At 39.3% G+C, this 13,920-nt stretch overlaps 1 protein-coding gene across 1 annotated transcript; it reads left to right on the forward strand.

Moving 5' to 3' along the window:
• Window positions 1–6,012: 6,012 nt before the first annotated feature.
• Window positions 6,013–13,799, forward strand: GNG5 (G protein subunit gamma 5). The gene is made up of 3 exons (XM_037060968.1): window positions 6,013–6,203; window positions 9,856–9,999; window positions 13,564–13,799. The coding sequence occupies exons 1-2, from the start codon at window positions 6,123–6,125 to the stop codon at window positions 9,979–9,981; spliced, it is 207 nt and encodes a 68-aa protein (XP_036916863.1). The 5' UTR covers window positions 6,013–6,122; the 3' UTR covers window positions 9,982–9,999; window positions 13,564–13,799.
• Window positions 13,800–13,920: the final 121 nt, after the last annotated feature.

Consider the following 13,920-nt stretch of genomic DNA (forward strand, 5'->3'; position numbering starts at 1 on the left):
GTTGGACCCAAGGAGGAACACACAAAGACACACCATAATTAAGTTACTTAAGATTAAAGATAAGGAGAGAATCTAAAAATCGGCTAGAGAAAAGGACACAGTTACCTACAAAGGAGTTCCCAGAATACTATCAGCTGACTTCTCAAAAGAAACCTTACAGGCAAGAAGGGGCTGGTAAGAAGTATCCAAAGTCATGAAAGTCAAGGACCTACATCCAAGATTATCCTATCCAGCAAAGATATCATTTAGAATGGAAGGGGAGATAATGTGCCTCCCAGATAAGGTAAAGTTAAAGTTTTTCATAACGAAGCCCTTACTATATATGTTATTTGGACCTATCTAAGACAAAGATGAAAATCAAAACTGAGTACTAAAATGACAACCAACTCATGACTATCAACAACAGAACCTAAAAAGAGGAAAAGAAAAACCTAAGCAAACCACTAGAAAAGGAACAGAATCACAGAAATGGATTCATATGGAGGGTTATCAGCAGGAAGCGGGTGGGGGGAAGGAGGGAAAAGGCACAGGAACAAGAAGCATAATTGGTAGGTACAAAATAGATGGAGAGGTTAAGGATAGTATAGGAAATGGAGAAGTCAAAGAATGGCCCATGGACATGAACAAAGGGTGGGGGCTAATGTTGGTGGGAGGAGGGGTGCAAGGCAGGGGGGAATAAAGGGGGAAAAGTAGGACAACTGTAATAGCATAACAATAAAATATACTTCAAAAATTCTCTAATCCATTTAAAGGAATACCTGTTCTAGGCAAATGGATTAAAGTGCCTGAGGGAAGTCCAGAATTCCTAAGCCATTTTATAGTCCTTAGACTTATAAGACCAATAGAGGAACAAAGTTAGTTTTCCATGTAAACCCTAGTGTAGACAAAATGGCACACATCTTGATTTGGGATATTCTCAGGATTGTGGACAAAACTCTTACTTGTCCACTTTTGTCTCACTGGTCTGTAATTCATTACTGTGTCAGGAAGAAGAACCGAGTTTCCACAAACACCAGGATGACATGAAGCCAGGATAACATGAATCCAGGCTGACTATCCCAGGATGATACACACCTGACCATCACTTGCCTTATGAGAAAGAACTATGCTAATCTGCACATAGAGAACTTTTCAACCCTGTTCCTTGATTTCTTTGGTTTGCTCCTCTCTCTCTCTCCTTATGAAAATCTGTCTCCACTGAGATGTGGAGATGGGCTTTGGGACATAAGTCCCCCATCTTCCAGGTGTCCGACACTTGAAAATTAACCACTTTACTATACATCAGAACCTGCCTCTGGAGTATTGTCTTTCACGGCAGCAGGCAGACAGACCTGCTTTTGCCTACCGTATCAGCAAAAAGTATGTCTTTTTTGGCGCACTGTAGAATTTTAGTAATTAGTTTATATTTGCCACAAGATGAAAAAGATTGAAAATCTCTGATCTAGAAGATCATAGCCTTGAAAAGCTTCTTTTCAGACCCCTCCTTTTAAGATATAACCACCCTAAAGAGAGCAAATAATCTTAACTAATTCGTTACCTATTTCTGCCTTGCGTGTTCCCCCCTTCATATAATCTTCCTCAGCTTCCCTCTTTAGTTTCAAATGTATGAAAGATACTGCGAAATCATTCTTGGGAACATTTGAGATTTTGCTCCTTGGTATATATATCCTCAATTTGGTTCAAATAAACTCATATAAATTCTCTACAGATTTGAACTTTTTTTTTACATTAACAGGATATATTAGGGGCATTTTAGGGTGGAGAAGGGTCTCCCAGAAAGTAATAGAATGATAAAGAACCAGAATCTATGTTTGAAAAGGAATTATAGAGTATGCTCATCCATCTATCCTTTCAAGCTCTTTTAAGCAAATGTAATTTTCTTAATCATAAAACAGAATATCTACACAAATTTCCACTGTTAAAAAAGTATTTATTAGTTTTTTTAAAACATTTTACTTATTTATTTTTAGAGAGAGAGGTGGAGAGGGAGAAAGGGAGAGAAACATCACTGTGTGGTTGCCTCTCACATTTGCCCTACTGGGGACCTGGCCTGCAACCCAGGCATGTGCCCTGACTGGGAATCTAACCCGCGACTCTTTGGTTCGAAGGCCATCACTCAATCCATTGAGCCATACCAGCCAGGGTAATATTTATTAGTTTTTAAAGAGACAGAGAAACCTTCTTGCCGAGAATAAAACTTGATGTCTGATGCATATTACAATGTCTCTCTTGGTAAGTGGTATTTGAATGCCTGCTTACAGGATATCTCAAAGCTTATATTCCAAAAATAGAGAGTTCAAGATTGAAATGAATGAAATAATTGAGCCTAGAACATATTTAGAGTGGAACATAGAAAATCAAACCTTATTTCATTTTTTTCTCACTGTCAGTACCAGTCAATATGGAAAGTACAGTATGGCTTTGTAAGAGACAGAAAAAATACATCCCCTCCCTGTGCCCCCAATCTCATTCTGTGACAGCACGGGGACTTGGGGCCAGGAGTGGAAAATACTGGGTGGTCAGGAAGCCAAGTCAGAAATAGGTCACCAGAAGGAGCTCAGGATAAGCTGACCACAAAAACGTCAACACCTCTCTCTCTACTACCTGCTCAAAAACTCTCAGAGGTAGTTGATTTTACCTCCTCTTAACTGCCTGCTTAAGCTACTGGCCCGTAAGTGCAGTGGATCAAGATGTGACCACAACACAGGGTCAAATGAGCAGTGTACCATCTTGCCCCCACAGGGCAGGGGTGAACATAACAATCAGGCAACTGCAATGAAAAAAGGAAGTCACACAGCCCTAATGAAAAGTTTGGCAAGCCTACTTTTCCAAAAAGCCCACTTTGTCCCCAGCTTATAAAAGCAGCCAAGCTAAGCCAGCCCCTGAGCCAGTTAAGAGAACTTTCCTTTGTACTGCCTTCCTCATGTTTCTGCTTAGGCTTAATTTCTGGAAATTCATCTGGGGTTTCCTCTTGATTTCCATTTTGGGGAACCCAAGAACTCCAATGGCATTAATAACTCTTTCCTGTGGAAAAACAGAGTTTCTGAACTACGCACATGTTGTGATGAAAAGAAAGGTTGCTTTCACTTCTGCATGTATCTTCTGGGAAACCTTCCAAAAAGGGACAAAGCACAGAGATAAATTGTTTCTGACATTCTGCTCTGACTGGTGTGGTTCAGTTGGTTGGACATCATCCCTCAAAGTGAAAATTCACTGAGCACATGCCTGGGTTGTGGGTTTAGTCCCCAGTAAGGGTGCAAACCAGAGGCAACTGATCAATGTTCCCCTTTTCCCCTCTGTTCCCCTCTCTCTAAAAATAAATAAATAAAATCTTTAAAAAGTTGTTTCTGTCATTTTTTGGACCAGAATTATAACTACTGAGGTGAAGTGTAAGATTGAAGTAAGAGAAAAAAGTAATAGAAAAATGTATATTTTAAAATTAAAGGGTATTTAATGATATCTCCACCCATCCATAGATATTGATTTAAACACACAATAAAGTCTTATGCTTATACTGGGTTCCTAAATTACGTCTTTGTTGTTTCTTCTAACTAAATTTCATTATAGTTCCATATCCAAGAAAAACTAATTACTGCTTTGATATATGAGCAGCTTCATGAAAACAAGTATGTTATTGACATATAATGGGATAAAAATCGGATCTAAGTTCTAGTCTTTTCTATATCACAAACTAGCTTAATAACAGTGGGCACATCCCCCATACTCTCCACACCCTAATCTGCCTGGTGACTACAGAAACGAAGAAATATAAAGTCACTCTTTGAGAAAGAAGTCAGAATTCTGACTTTCCCCTTAGAAAGAGATTCAACTTTGAGAGAGAGAGAGAGAGAGAGAGATGGATGGATGTTGAGCTTTAGCTTTTAACTATAAATCAAGTCACTTGAAACTTAAAAGTATTGTATTTATCCAAATACTGAATCTAGGCCCAATAAACTAAAGAACTTAGGGTACTAATTAAATAAGGCAAAGGTTTCCGGTAAATTTAAATTAATTATGCTCTGCTGACAAAACAAAACAAAATGACAGATTTCTTGGTTGTGTTTTTCTTGCCACTCATTGTTACAAGAATTTTCTTGAAGGTCTTTGTTTTCAATCACTGTGCTGGGTCAAAAACCATGGCCTGTTTAGGAGATATTGATAGTTCATAAACTGTATTTATTGCTAATCACTTCAGATGTAACTGAATTTAATGAACTCATTTTTCTTCTTTCCTATCCTAAATTGAATCCTTTATAGATGGACACTGCACAAATTTATATATCTTAACCTGAGAGAGTAATCCAAACACTGTGGTTGATATGTACTGTATTTCTTAAAAAAACCTACAAAACTTTTTCTGTAGATATTTAAGCTTAAAACAACACAGGCTTTGCTTATTCCTCAACACTCTTCCTCATAGAAGAGGAAATTGCACTATGTATTTTCTCCTATCTCTTCTAGTACTAACATTTCACAGTTCTTAGAATTTAGAGGCGTATTCTACAATTACTGGGAAATGAAATTAAACATTCTTTGAGTAAACGTATTTATTTGTAATCTTCTAAGTCTGTAAAGCATGAATGATATTAGCAAACAAGTCACCCAAAGTGAAATAATTTAAAATGCTGCTGGGGAAGAGGGAGAAGTGACAATTATCAAGATATTGTGACATATTCTTTACATACACAATTTCATTTCATTCTCAAAAACAATTCTGCGAAATAAGTTTTATTATTTCATTTTAAAATGAGAAAACAAGAGTCTCAGCCAAGTTTAGGTAGCTTGCCCAGGGAGGCCAAGGGCAAATAGAGCCAGAATTCAAACCTTGGTTTCTATCACTAATCATTACATTCGTTGTATGAATTAAGTACAATGCTAAAGTACATTTTTGTGTGAAATGGTTTACATTGTTCAATAAATATGCTGGGTGACATACAGCAATTATATACAGAATTTTTCATTATCAAAAAATTGAAATGCATCAATAATGAAATTATTCACATTCACAGAAATCATCAGTATATTCGTTGATGGGCTGTCCCAACAGAATAGGAAACACTTGTCGTAAATGCTGCGACAAAACATAACTTTCCCGTGGGTGCAAAGGCCTATTTTGCTTGATCAGATACTAGCTCTTCAGAAAACGCCCTTGGAGATCAATGTCAAGCAGCAGGTAGTTAAGTGACAGCTGGAATACAAATGAACAAACTTTCCCGAAACATACACAAAAAAATTAGTTCTATTTTTTAAAGTAAAACCAGCACTAGCCCCCCAAATGAAATAGGTAACAAGAGAAGACATGGGTGATCAGGCACCAGCACCCTGGCTTTTTCACAACCGCTTCCAGAAAACCGAGAGGTAAGAGGCAACAGAAGCCACACCCTGAGCAGACCCCTTCTCTCTAGGTAACCAGCGCCCCTGCTCCCCGCCACCGGGCGCTCCCCTCGGTGGGTTCCGGCGACCTCCGGGCCCTCTTTCGGAGTTCGGGCTCCGACCGGGAGGAAGCGGGCTGCGGGATGGGTCGCCCACGGGGCAAACCTGGCTCTCTCACAGACGCGTCTCCGTGGAGATGGACTCCCAGTGACATGCCGGTTACTTCTAGCTCCCACGCCTCGGCCGGGTTCTCACCGTCCCTCAACCTCAGCCGCCGACTCCGTCAGGAAAACTGGAACCTCTCGGTCAACTCGCCACGAGGCCTTTTCCAGAACTCCCTCAAGCGTCTGACTTTCACTCACCAGTCCTCCTCAGAGTCCCTCTGGCGTGTCCGCGGCCAGGGACTCCCCTTACTTCTCCCAAATCGGCCTCCCGGGAGAGAGTGAAGAGGCTGGGCTCGTCTGCCCTAGTCTGCACTCGTCTGCACTCGCCCCTCGCAGCTGCCACGCCCACCACCCGCTCCGCCCGCTCCCGCTCCCCTCTTCGCCACCCTCCGGCTGGCGTCCAGCGGCTGGTGAGCAGCTGAAACTGCTCCTGCAGAGGACGCGCATGCGCGCCGAGGGTGGAGCCGCGGCGCGAAGAACCGGAAACTTAAGAGACAAAGTTCCGAGCCCCGCCCCTGGTCTCGCTCCCCCGCCGTCTGGCCCAGTGGACCCACTACCAACGAATCGGCCCTGCTTGTGTGCGCCATGTCTGGTTCCTCCAGTGTCACCGCTATGAAGAAGGTGGTTCAACAGCTCCGGCTGGAGGCCGGGCTCAACCGCGTGAAGGTGTGCGGGGGCGGGCGGCCGAGGGAGAGGGGAAGGCGGCGGCGGTGGGGGGTGAGAATCGGCGGCTGAACTGGCTGAGGCGGGCGGAACTCTCTTCCCCTGGGGAGATGTCCGCCAGCGCGGGCGTCGGCCGACTTTTAGAGACTGAGTCGCGTGGGACCTCGCTGGGGTTTGGAGGTAGGGTAGTGCTCCTTTCCGCCCCAGAACTTTCCAAAGCGGCCGGCCGCTGGCCTGGACTGCGGCTTTCCGCATTCCGACCTTCCTTCCCTCTCCCTCCCTCCCTCCGCCGCGACTCCTCGGCCAGCCCGGCCAGCCCAGCCAGCCGCTGCCCCGCGCGCGGTCCGCACCCTTCCCGTCCCTCTCTACCAGCTCCCACCGTCTCTCGTCACCCGACAGGGTTTTATCGTACTTTTGATTGGAAATAGACGGTGTGGTTTTTTTTTTGGTTTTTTTTTTTTTGGTATTCGTGTCAAACTACTCCCTTTAGTAGTAGATTTTTTCCTTTCGCCCAACGAACACATACTTGAGAACGAATTCTTGCATAACTGGAACTGTAGATTAAAGAAGCATGTTTGTTTTTGAAACCTTCCCAGTGTATAAGGGCCCGCTGGTGCCCTGTAGAACCAGCCTCATACAAAGCGTGCAATTCATACCTATTTGGCAGAGTTTGCTGTGACCTGACCTTGGGGATATCTACAGGTCCGCATACCCCAAAAGTGATTAGTGTGGACTAGTTTTGCTTATTTGGGTGTCTGGTTAGCACTGACCTTGTCTTTTGTTAATGTACTTTGGGGGAAAAGCCTTTCGAGTGTGTTGATGTGACAACCTGACATTGAAGTGCTAGTTCAAGTTTCTTCTGCTTTTTAAAAATATTCCAAGTGGATTGGCTTCGTTCTGGTACAGGTCAGCTTACATGTGAAACTACTTGTAATTGAAAAAAAGAAACGAAAAAAAAAAAGAAACGAGAGTAGAATATAAATCATTTATTCTGTTGAAAGCAGCAGCCATTTTCCAAGATGATTTGATTCTTTGCTCATCAGGCTTCTCTTGACTTCTCCCAGAAATGGTTTGTAGACTAAGATGGTATCTCATTTACTTCCTTAAGTAGACATGTCAGGGATCTCAGGAGGACAGGGAAATTCCCATCAGTCTTGGTGTGGGATTCCCCTCCCTGTCCTGTAAGTTCTGTGGACCCCATTGCTGTTGGAATTCATTTCTCTACTCACATGCCTTATCCTCTAGGATTTATGGTCAGTCTTGGTTGGATTTAACTTTGAAGTCTGACATACAGTTCTTAACCGACCATTACATTATCATTCAGGTGTGCCTTTATCAGCCCTGGAAGGGAAAAAATGCTGATTAAACAAAGCTGTGTTAATTTAAGTAGGGGTACTTAGCTCTCATCTCCAAAGAAAATGAGGTGAAGTACTCCAGGGCTTTGTTATGAAAACCTTAGCCCTTCCAATAACTCCTCAGCATGATGCCTATATCCTGTAATTAATTCTGTAGGAGGCTTTTGGTCGGGATCATTAAAGCCACCACAAGTGACTTGGTTTTTAGAGTTCCCAATTTGTCTGATGCTAGGGCTGGGGGAGGAGGGGCACATTCCACCTTGGGAGTTGAAATGAGCTTTTCTTTAGAGGAGTTGCAGAATGTGGTTAGTTCATTTTGTGCATCGTTTTTAGCCCTGACCATGGGGTAATGCTGTGTGTGTGTGTGTGATATTTTTAAGCTATCACAAGTTACCTGTTTAAACCTTTGAATACAGTTGATAGAAATTGTCACAAATGCTTAATAAATTCTCCCATAAGGAAGGGTGGCCATACAGTTAGTTGCCATTCCAGGACACTTTTGAGATAGAAAGAGGGCACTAATAATTACGCAAGATTATAAGGTTTTCGCCTCCTGGATGGTTATTATAACAGTGTCTTAGGGACTAGCAGCTTGTTGAGTTTCAGAACTTTTGTCTCAGTTTTCCCCACTCCATGGGAATTCTCAATGACTAGTTTCATGTTGATGGTTACTTGGCTGGATTTCTGGGCACTAAGATCAGTTGAAATGTCACCTTCTCAGAGACAACTTCCTGTAGATCACGTTCTAACAAATCACTTTAGAGCATCTTGTTTGTCTTTCTCTCTTAATTGTCAGCTCCGTAACAGCAGGGGCTTTTACATATTCTCAGAGCCTAGGAGTATATTTGTGAAAGTCAGTTAAGTTGGATCTTACTGCACTTCAGGCAGAAAATTAAGGTACTTTACTGTATTTTTACTGCTGATTAATGTGAATTAAATCAAGTTGTGAGATTGTGAAAAATGATACCACTTAGCTTTATACCTACCTTCTTTTTGGAGGGAGCGGAGTGGGCATTTAGCATAGTACTTGGTACCAGGTATTTGAAAACTACTTTATACAATTACTAAATAAACTTGTGGAACTCATTACCTGGACTGTTGTATAAGTCAAACATACAAATAGATTCGGAGAGCAGAGTTTAGATTCCTGTCAGAGTGATGGATCCTCTTTTATTCATTTCCTCTTTTATCAGGTTAATATCTGGGGTATAGCAGTAGTCTGCCGGCTGTCTTGGTGTAGAGACCATCTGTGATGCTCTTAACTTCCTTTTCAAAGGCCAAATACCTCAGCTGGACTGGACACCTAACTGCTCTCACCCTACTTGAAGATAGTTAAAACTGAGAATAAATGATTATTTTTCCCATCTTCCTGAACTTCAGTTCTACACTTAGGATATTTTAATCATTTGGGGAATCTTTTAGGCATCCATGTACCACACCTGAACCATTCAGTTCACTGTTTTTATACCTGGCATCATCTTACCAGAATATATACAGATAGTAGGCATTTAAATGATACAGTATACTGTAAAGCCAATGAAGTTCCTTAAGACCTGTTTCAGTGGTGTTTCATATATATAGCAAAATTATTAAATCACAGTTAAGGCAAATAACAGTTTCTTAAAGGCAGGCTGTTCAGATTGTTAAAATTAACTGAAATTTGCTATTAGCTTTTCAGTCATCTGACACTGGGGAGAAAGCTGTCCCTTTCTAGTAACATTAAACAGCTGATGATACATAATGCCAAAACAATGGGCTGAATAGTTTAGATTTATTTATTTTTAAATTATTTTATTGTTATTCAAGTACAGTTGTCTGCATTTCCCCTGCCACTCCCCTCCCCACCCCAGCTGAATGGTTTAGATTTAGAATGCTGTGTTCATTCACAGTAGTAGCATTTTTCTAGTAATAATGCTTTCAAGGTGAAGTAATAGATTGCTAGAATTTTAACGCTTTTTGCTTTACCTATCGTATGTACTGCTTTTAATAAAAAGCAAGATGTTGCTTACCCGCAGGGTTGCACTTGAACAGCCTGCTTATTAATAAACTAGCAAAATGTGGTGTACTTTGCAGCTAAACAGAATTGTACTGTTTGTACTGAATCATTTGATGCTTCTAATAAGCAAAAGAAAGCAAACTATAGTTTTATTTACATTCAGTGCTTTAAGAGCTCAGTAGTAAACTTCAATTAGCTTTTTTTGAGTTAAGAGAAATGTTTATTACAGATATTTTGAAAGATTTGAGAAAATTTCCTTAAAACATTATCACCTTCTACTCTTTTCCCCCTTTGTTATGTATAGGTTTCCCAGGCAGCTGCAGATTTGAAACAGTTCTGTCTGCAGAATGCTCAACATGACCCCTTGCTGACTGGAGTATCTTCGAGTACCAACCCCTTCAGACCCCAGAAAGTCTGTTCCTTTTTGTAGTGAAATGAATCTTTAAAGGTAAGTAAAACAACAAACCCCACACAGAGCGGGAATAACTAGTTGTCTTTTTTTTGCCATTTCTGTGCCGTTTGGCACTGCATTTCATGTCTCGCTTTGTGAAGATTGATGAAATTTACTGATTTAGTAGTCACGAAGACTAATTTTATCATAAAGAGGGTTAATTAGATGATTTAATAAAGAGTATAGAAGAGGGAGTAGAAAAGTACACTGCTATAAGAAGTGACAATTCTTAAAGTATAGCCTAATGTTATATTTGGAGGCCCCTAGATACTAATTTTTGTGTATGTAACAAAGTTTTTAAAAATCTGCATTGTTTATAGGGATTACTTTTAAAGTATAACCAATTGATTTGGATTGATTCTGATGCTTTTGTTTTAATAGAATTAAGCTATGGGGCAACATAGCAAAAAATGGGGATTTGTGAATACAAGAGAAAACGGGACAGTTGGATAAGCTGATTTCTAAATTTTAATGTGTGCCTTCCAGATCAAATGTCTGTGTGTGCAAAAACATACTAGTCCAAAACAGATGTGACTAACACATGCTCCAGATAATTTTAAAGGGTGCTTTTAATAAACCTTTGTAGTTAGTCAGGGTGTGTACTCACTAGTATTGACCTATGAAAAGCAACCTTAAACTAACAGTGCTTTAAAAAAAAAAAAAAAGAGTATGGCACACACCCTCTACAAACATTCTGACTCCTCAAAGTCCAGGAAGCTGCTTCCTAAAAATACCAATGTTACATAGTTGTGCCCTCCCTAATTACTTTGTAGACTTGGGAGTGTCCAGGAAGCTTGTGTAAGTGCAACATGTTTCCAGTAAATGCAATGATTGGTTAAGTAGGTTAAGATTTTTGAAACAGGGAGCGGTTGGGGGGACACCTTTGAATAACAGGTTTCCATACAAAAGTAATTGTGTTTAAGTCTATCTCATTCCTATTTAATAGTTCCTTGTTTCTGGCAGTATTAATTCTTCATGGCAGTTTTTGAAAATTACATATTTTTATGGTATATGAAGATCCTTTTGCAACTTCTGTTCAGTTTTATTCACTTTACAAAATGGCTTATTTTTATTTGCTATAAAGTACTGTTAAGAAGCCTGGCTCTTAACTGGCTATTAATAATCTATATTTCACAGCAGTCTACAGATAAGTGTTTAAATATGGTTGGGATAATAACCCTGGTTTCAAAGTAAAGTAGTGGTTATTAATCCTGGCAGTATTTGTGGATATTAAGATTTGAGACACTTTTGGCCAGTTAAAAAGTATTCTAATGTGAAAGCATTTCTTCTCAAATTTGATATATCTACAAATCACCTTATTAAAATGGAAATTCTAAATCAGTGGTCTGGAGTGAGGCCCTAAATCAACATTTTTTAGAAGCTCCCAAGTTATGCTAGTGCTGGTAGTCCTAGGCACACAATGAGTGGTAGTGGCATGGGTACAAAGAATCTACAGGTGAATCTATGCTTATAGCTTTTAAAAATATATGGTTTTTATAATTTAAAAAAAAAAAAACTAGCACATTTATCAATAGCCAGTATACGGAAAATGACAAATTACCATGTCAATATTCCTAGAAATAACCATTGCTAGCAAATATTTCCATTTAAAAGAATTAAAAAAAAAATGAGGATTGCCCTGGCTGGGTGGCTTAGTTGGGTGGAACATCGTTCAGTATACTTTTAGGTTGCAGGTTCGACTCCCCCCCCCCCCGGGTCAGGTTCAGGGTGCATACAAGAGGCAACTGATGGATGTTTCTCACACTGGATGTTTCTTTTTTCTCCCTTCCTCTCCCTCTGAAATCAATAACCATATCCTTGGGTGAGGATTTAAAAGAAAACAAGGATTATAGTATGTAGGTTTGCATTCTGCTTTTTAAAAACTTATGTATTTTCTTATTTCATTAAATATTATTTGTAAATGAGATATTCAGTGGTTGTACTGTAACTTAATTAAACTTGATTGAATATTGAAGTTCCCAAATTTGAGGCTACACTAAAAGGGATGTTTTGACATTTAAATTTTATTAACACTAGTCTTAAACTAGTGAAACTTTGGTATTCCACCAGGAGCTTGATGCTGGTCCCTTGCCAGCCTACTTGCTACTATTTTTCTGCCTCCCCCACCCCCTCATTTTTCTTTATTGGGTTGGCCAAAAACATCTGTATGGATTTTTTCATAAAATAAAACATTTTTCATTTTCACCAATAACTTTATTGATTTAGATATTTTTAGTCTGTTGGCTATCTCCCTCATTGTATAACATTGATGGTTCTCAGTTAATGTCTTGATTTGATCACTATCTATTTCAACGGGTCTACCCAGCCATGGAGCATCATCCAGTGAGAAACCTACAGCACAGATCTTTGTAAACCACTTGTGACAGGTTTGATCAGAGCACCTTCTCCATACACTGCACGAATCTTTTTTTGCATGTCAGTTGTATCTTTAACCTTTCTTGAAATAAAGCACAATATGCTGAAAATGTTGCATATTTTTTCATCTTCAATATTAAAATGGCTACATAAAAATTCACCAGTTCTGATTTTTTTTCTAATGCATGCTGATATGACAGCTGTCACACACTACAATCTAACTTAAAGACAACTAAGTGCTACTAGAGCCATCTTAGGGGAAAAAAATCAAATGATGTTCTGGGCCAACCCAATGATTTGCACTGACTGCACAGTTTTCTTATAGAATATCTTAACCTTTTAAGTATAAAAGTGGACCTTGTATCTACCATCCTGAATTAAATAATTTTCCTCACCTCCCCAACCTTTGTCCCTAAACCTAGTTTTCTTTTCTTTATCCAGGATTGATTTGTTCAATAAATACACATGATTAAACCCATCTTTAAAGAGTTTAGTAAAAGATATACTTTTCCTACCTTTCCACATAGATAGCATCTTAAATTTGCTGTACTCATGTTTTTACTTTCTACAACACACATTTCTTAGTTTATCTCCCCCATGTAGATTGTTTAGTCATTTTAATGGCTATATATATATCTTTTTATCTACTACCCTGTTGAGTTGCATTTAGGCTACTTCCAGTTCTTTGCTGTTAAAACATCAGTATAGTGCCTATCAATGTACACATCTCCCCCTTTGTGTATAGATTTATCTAGCTAAATGGAAGTGTGATTGAATCTTCTACCTTACTAGATATTACCAGACTACTCTCTGCAATGCTAATGCTTATTTTGTTGTGGTGTTCATATTTTTCTCAATGTTAACAGATGTTTGTATTAATCTTTTTAAAAATTAAGATCAGACTGTATTCTGGAAATGATCTTGGTAGGTTAATCTTTAAGTCTTTATTTAAAAACCATAAATGACATGTACTTTAGAGTGGCACTGAAATTAAGTTACATTATAGTCATTTCCCATCCTGTTTTTCATTTTTTTCTAGAAATTCTGTGATATGTCTGCTTGAAGTACTTTATAAACTGCCATTTAGATGAATGCTGTAAAAGTAATACAAAATGTACTACTGTTCAGGAAAAAAAACAATTTTCTTTGACACTTTACCCTAATTCACCTTTTTTTCCATTTCAGGTGTTCTAAACCACTTTTCATGAACGAGTGAATATTTCAAGAGAGCTAAATTTGAAGTCTGTACAAAAAGCTTATTCCTGTAACACGTGCCACACTATACAAACTTCTGCTTTTGTCAGTCCTTAACATCTACCTCTCTGAATTTTCATGAATTTCTATTTCACAAGGATGATTATTTTATATACACTGGCAGCAGCGTACAAATAAATACTTAGTATAAAAGGGTTTTTGCTTAATTATTGGTAATACACTGTGTGTTAATTTGTTTTGAACACCTAAGATAAATGGCAATTTTCCCATTGTCATTATGGGTTAAGTTGTTACTGTTTGTTCCAGCTCCTCTCACATAACTCTGCC

This window comes from Sturnira hondurensis, unplaced genomic scaffold (assembly GCF_014824575.4).
Source record: "Sturnira hondurensis isolate 20B ecotype Veracruz unplaced genomic scaffold, ASM1482457v3 Scaffold0013063, whole genome shotgun sequence".
Lineage (NCBI taxonomy): Eukaryota > Metazoa > Chordata > Mammalia > Chiroptera > Phyllostomidae > Sturnira > Sturnira hondurensis.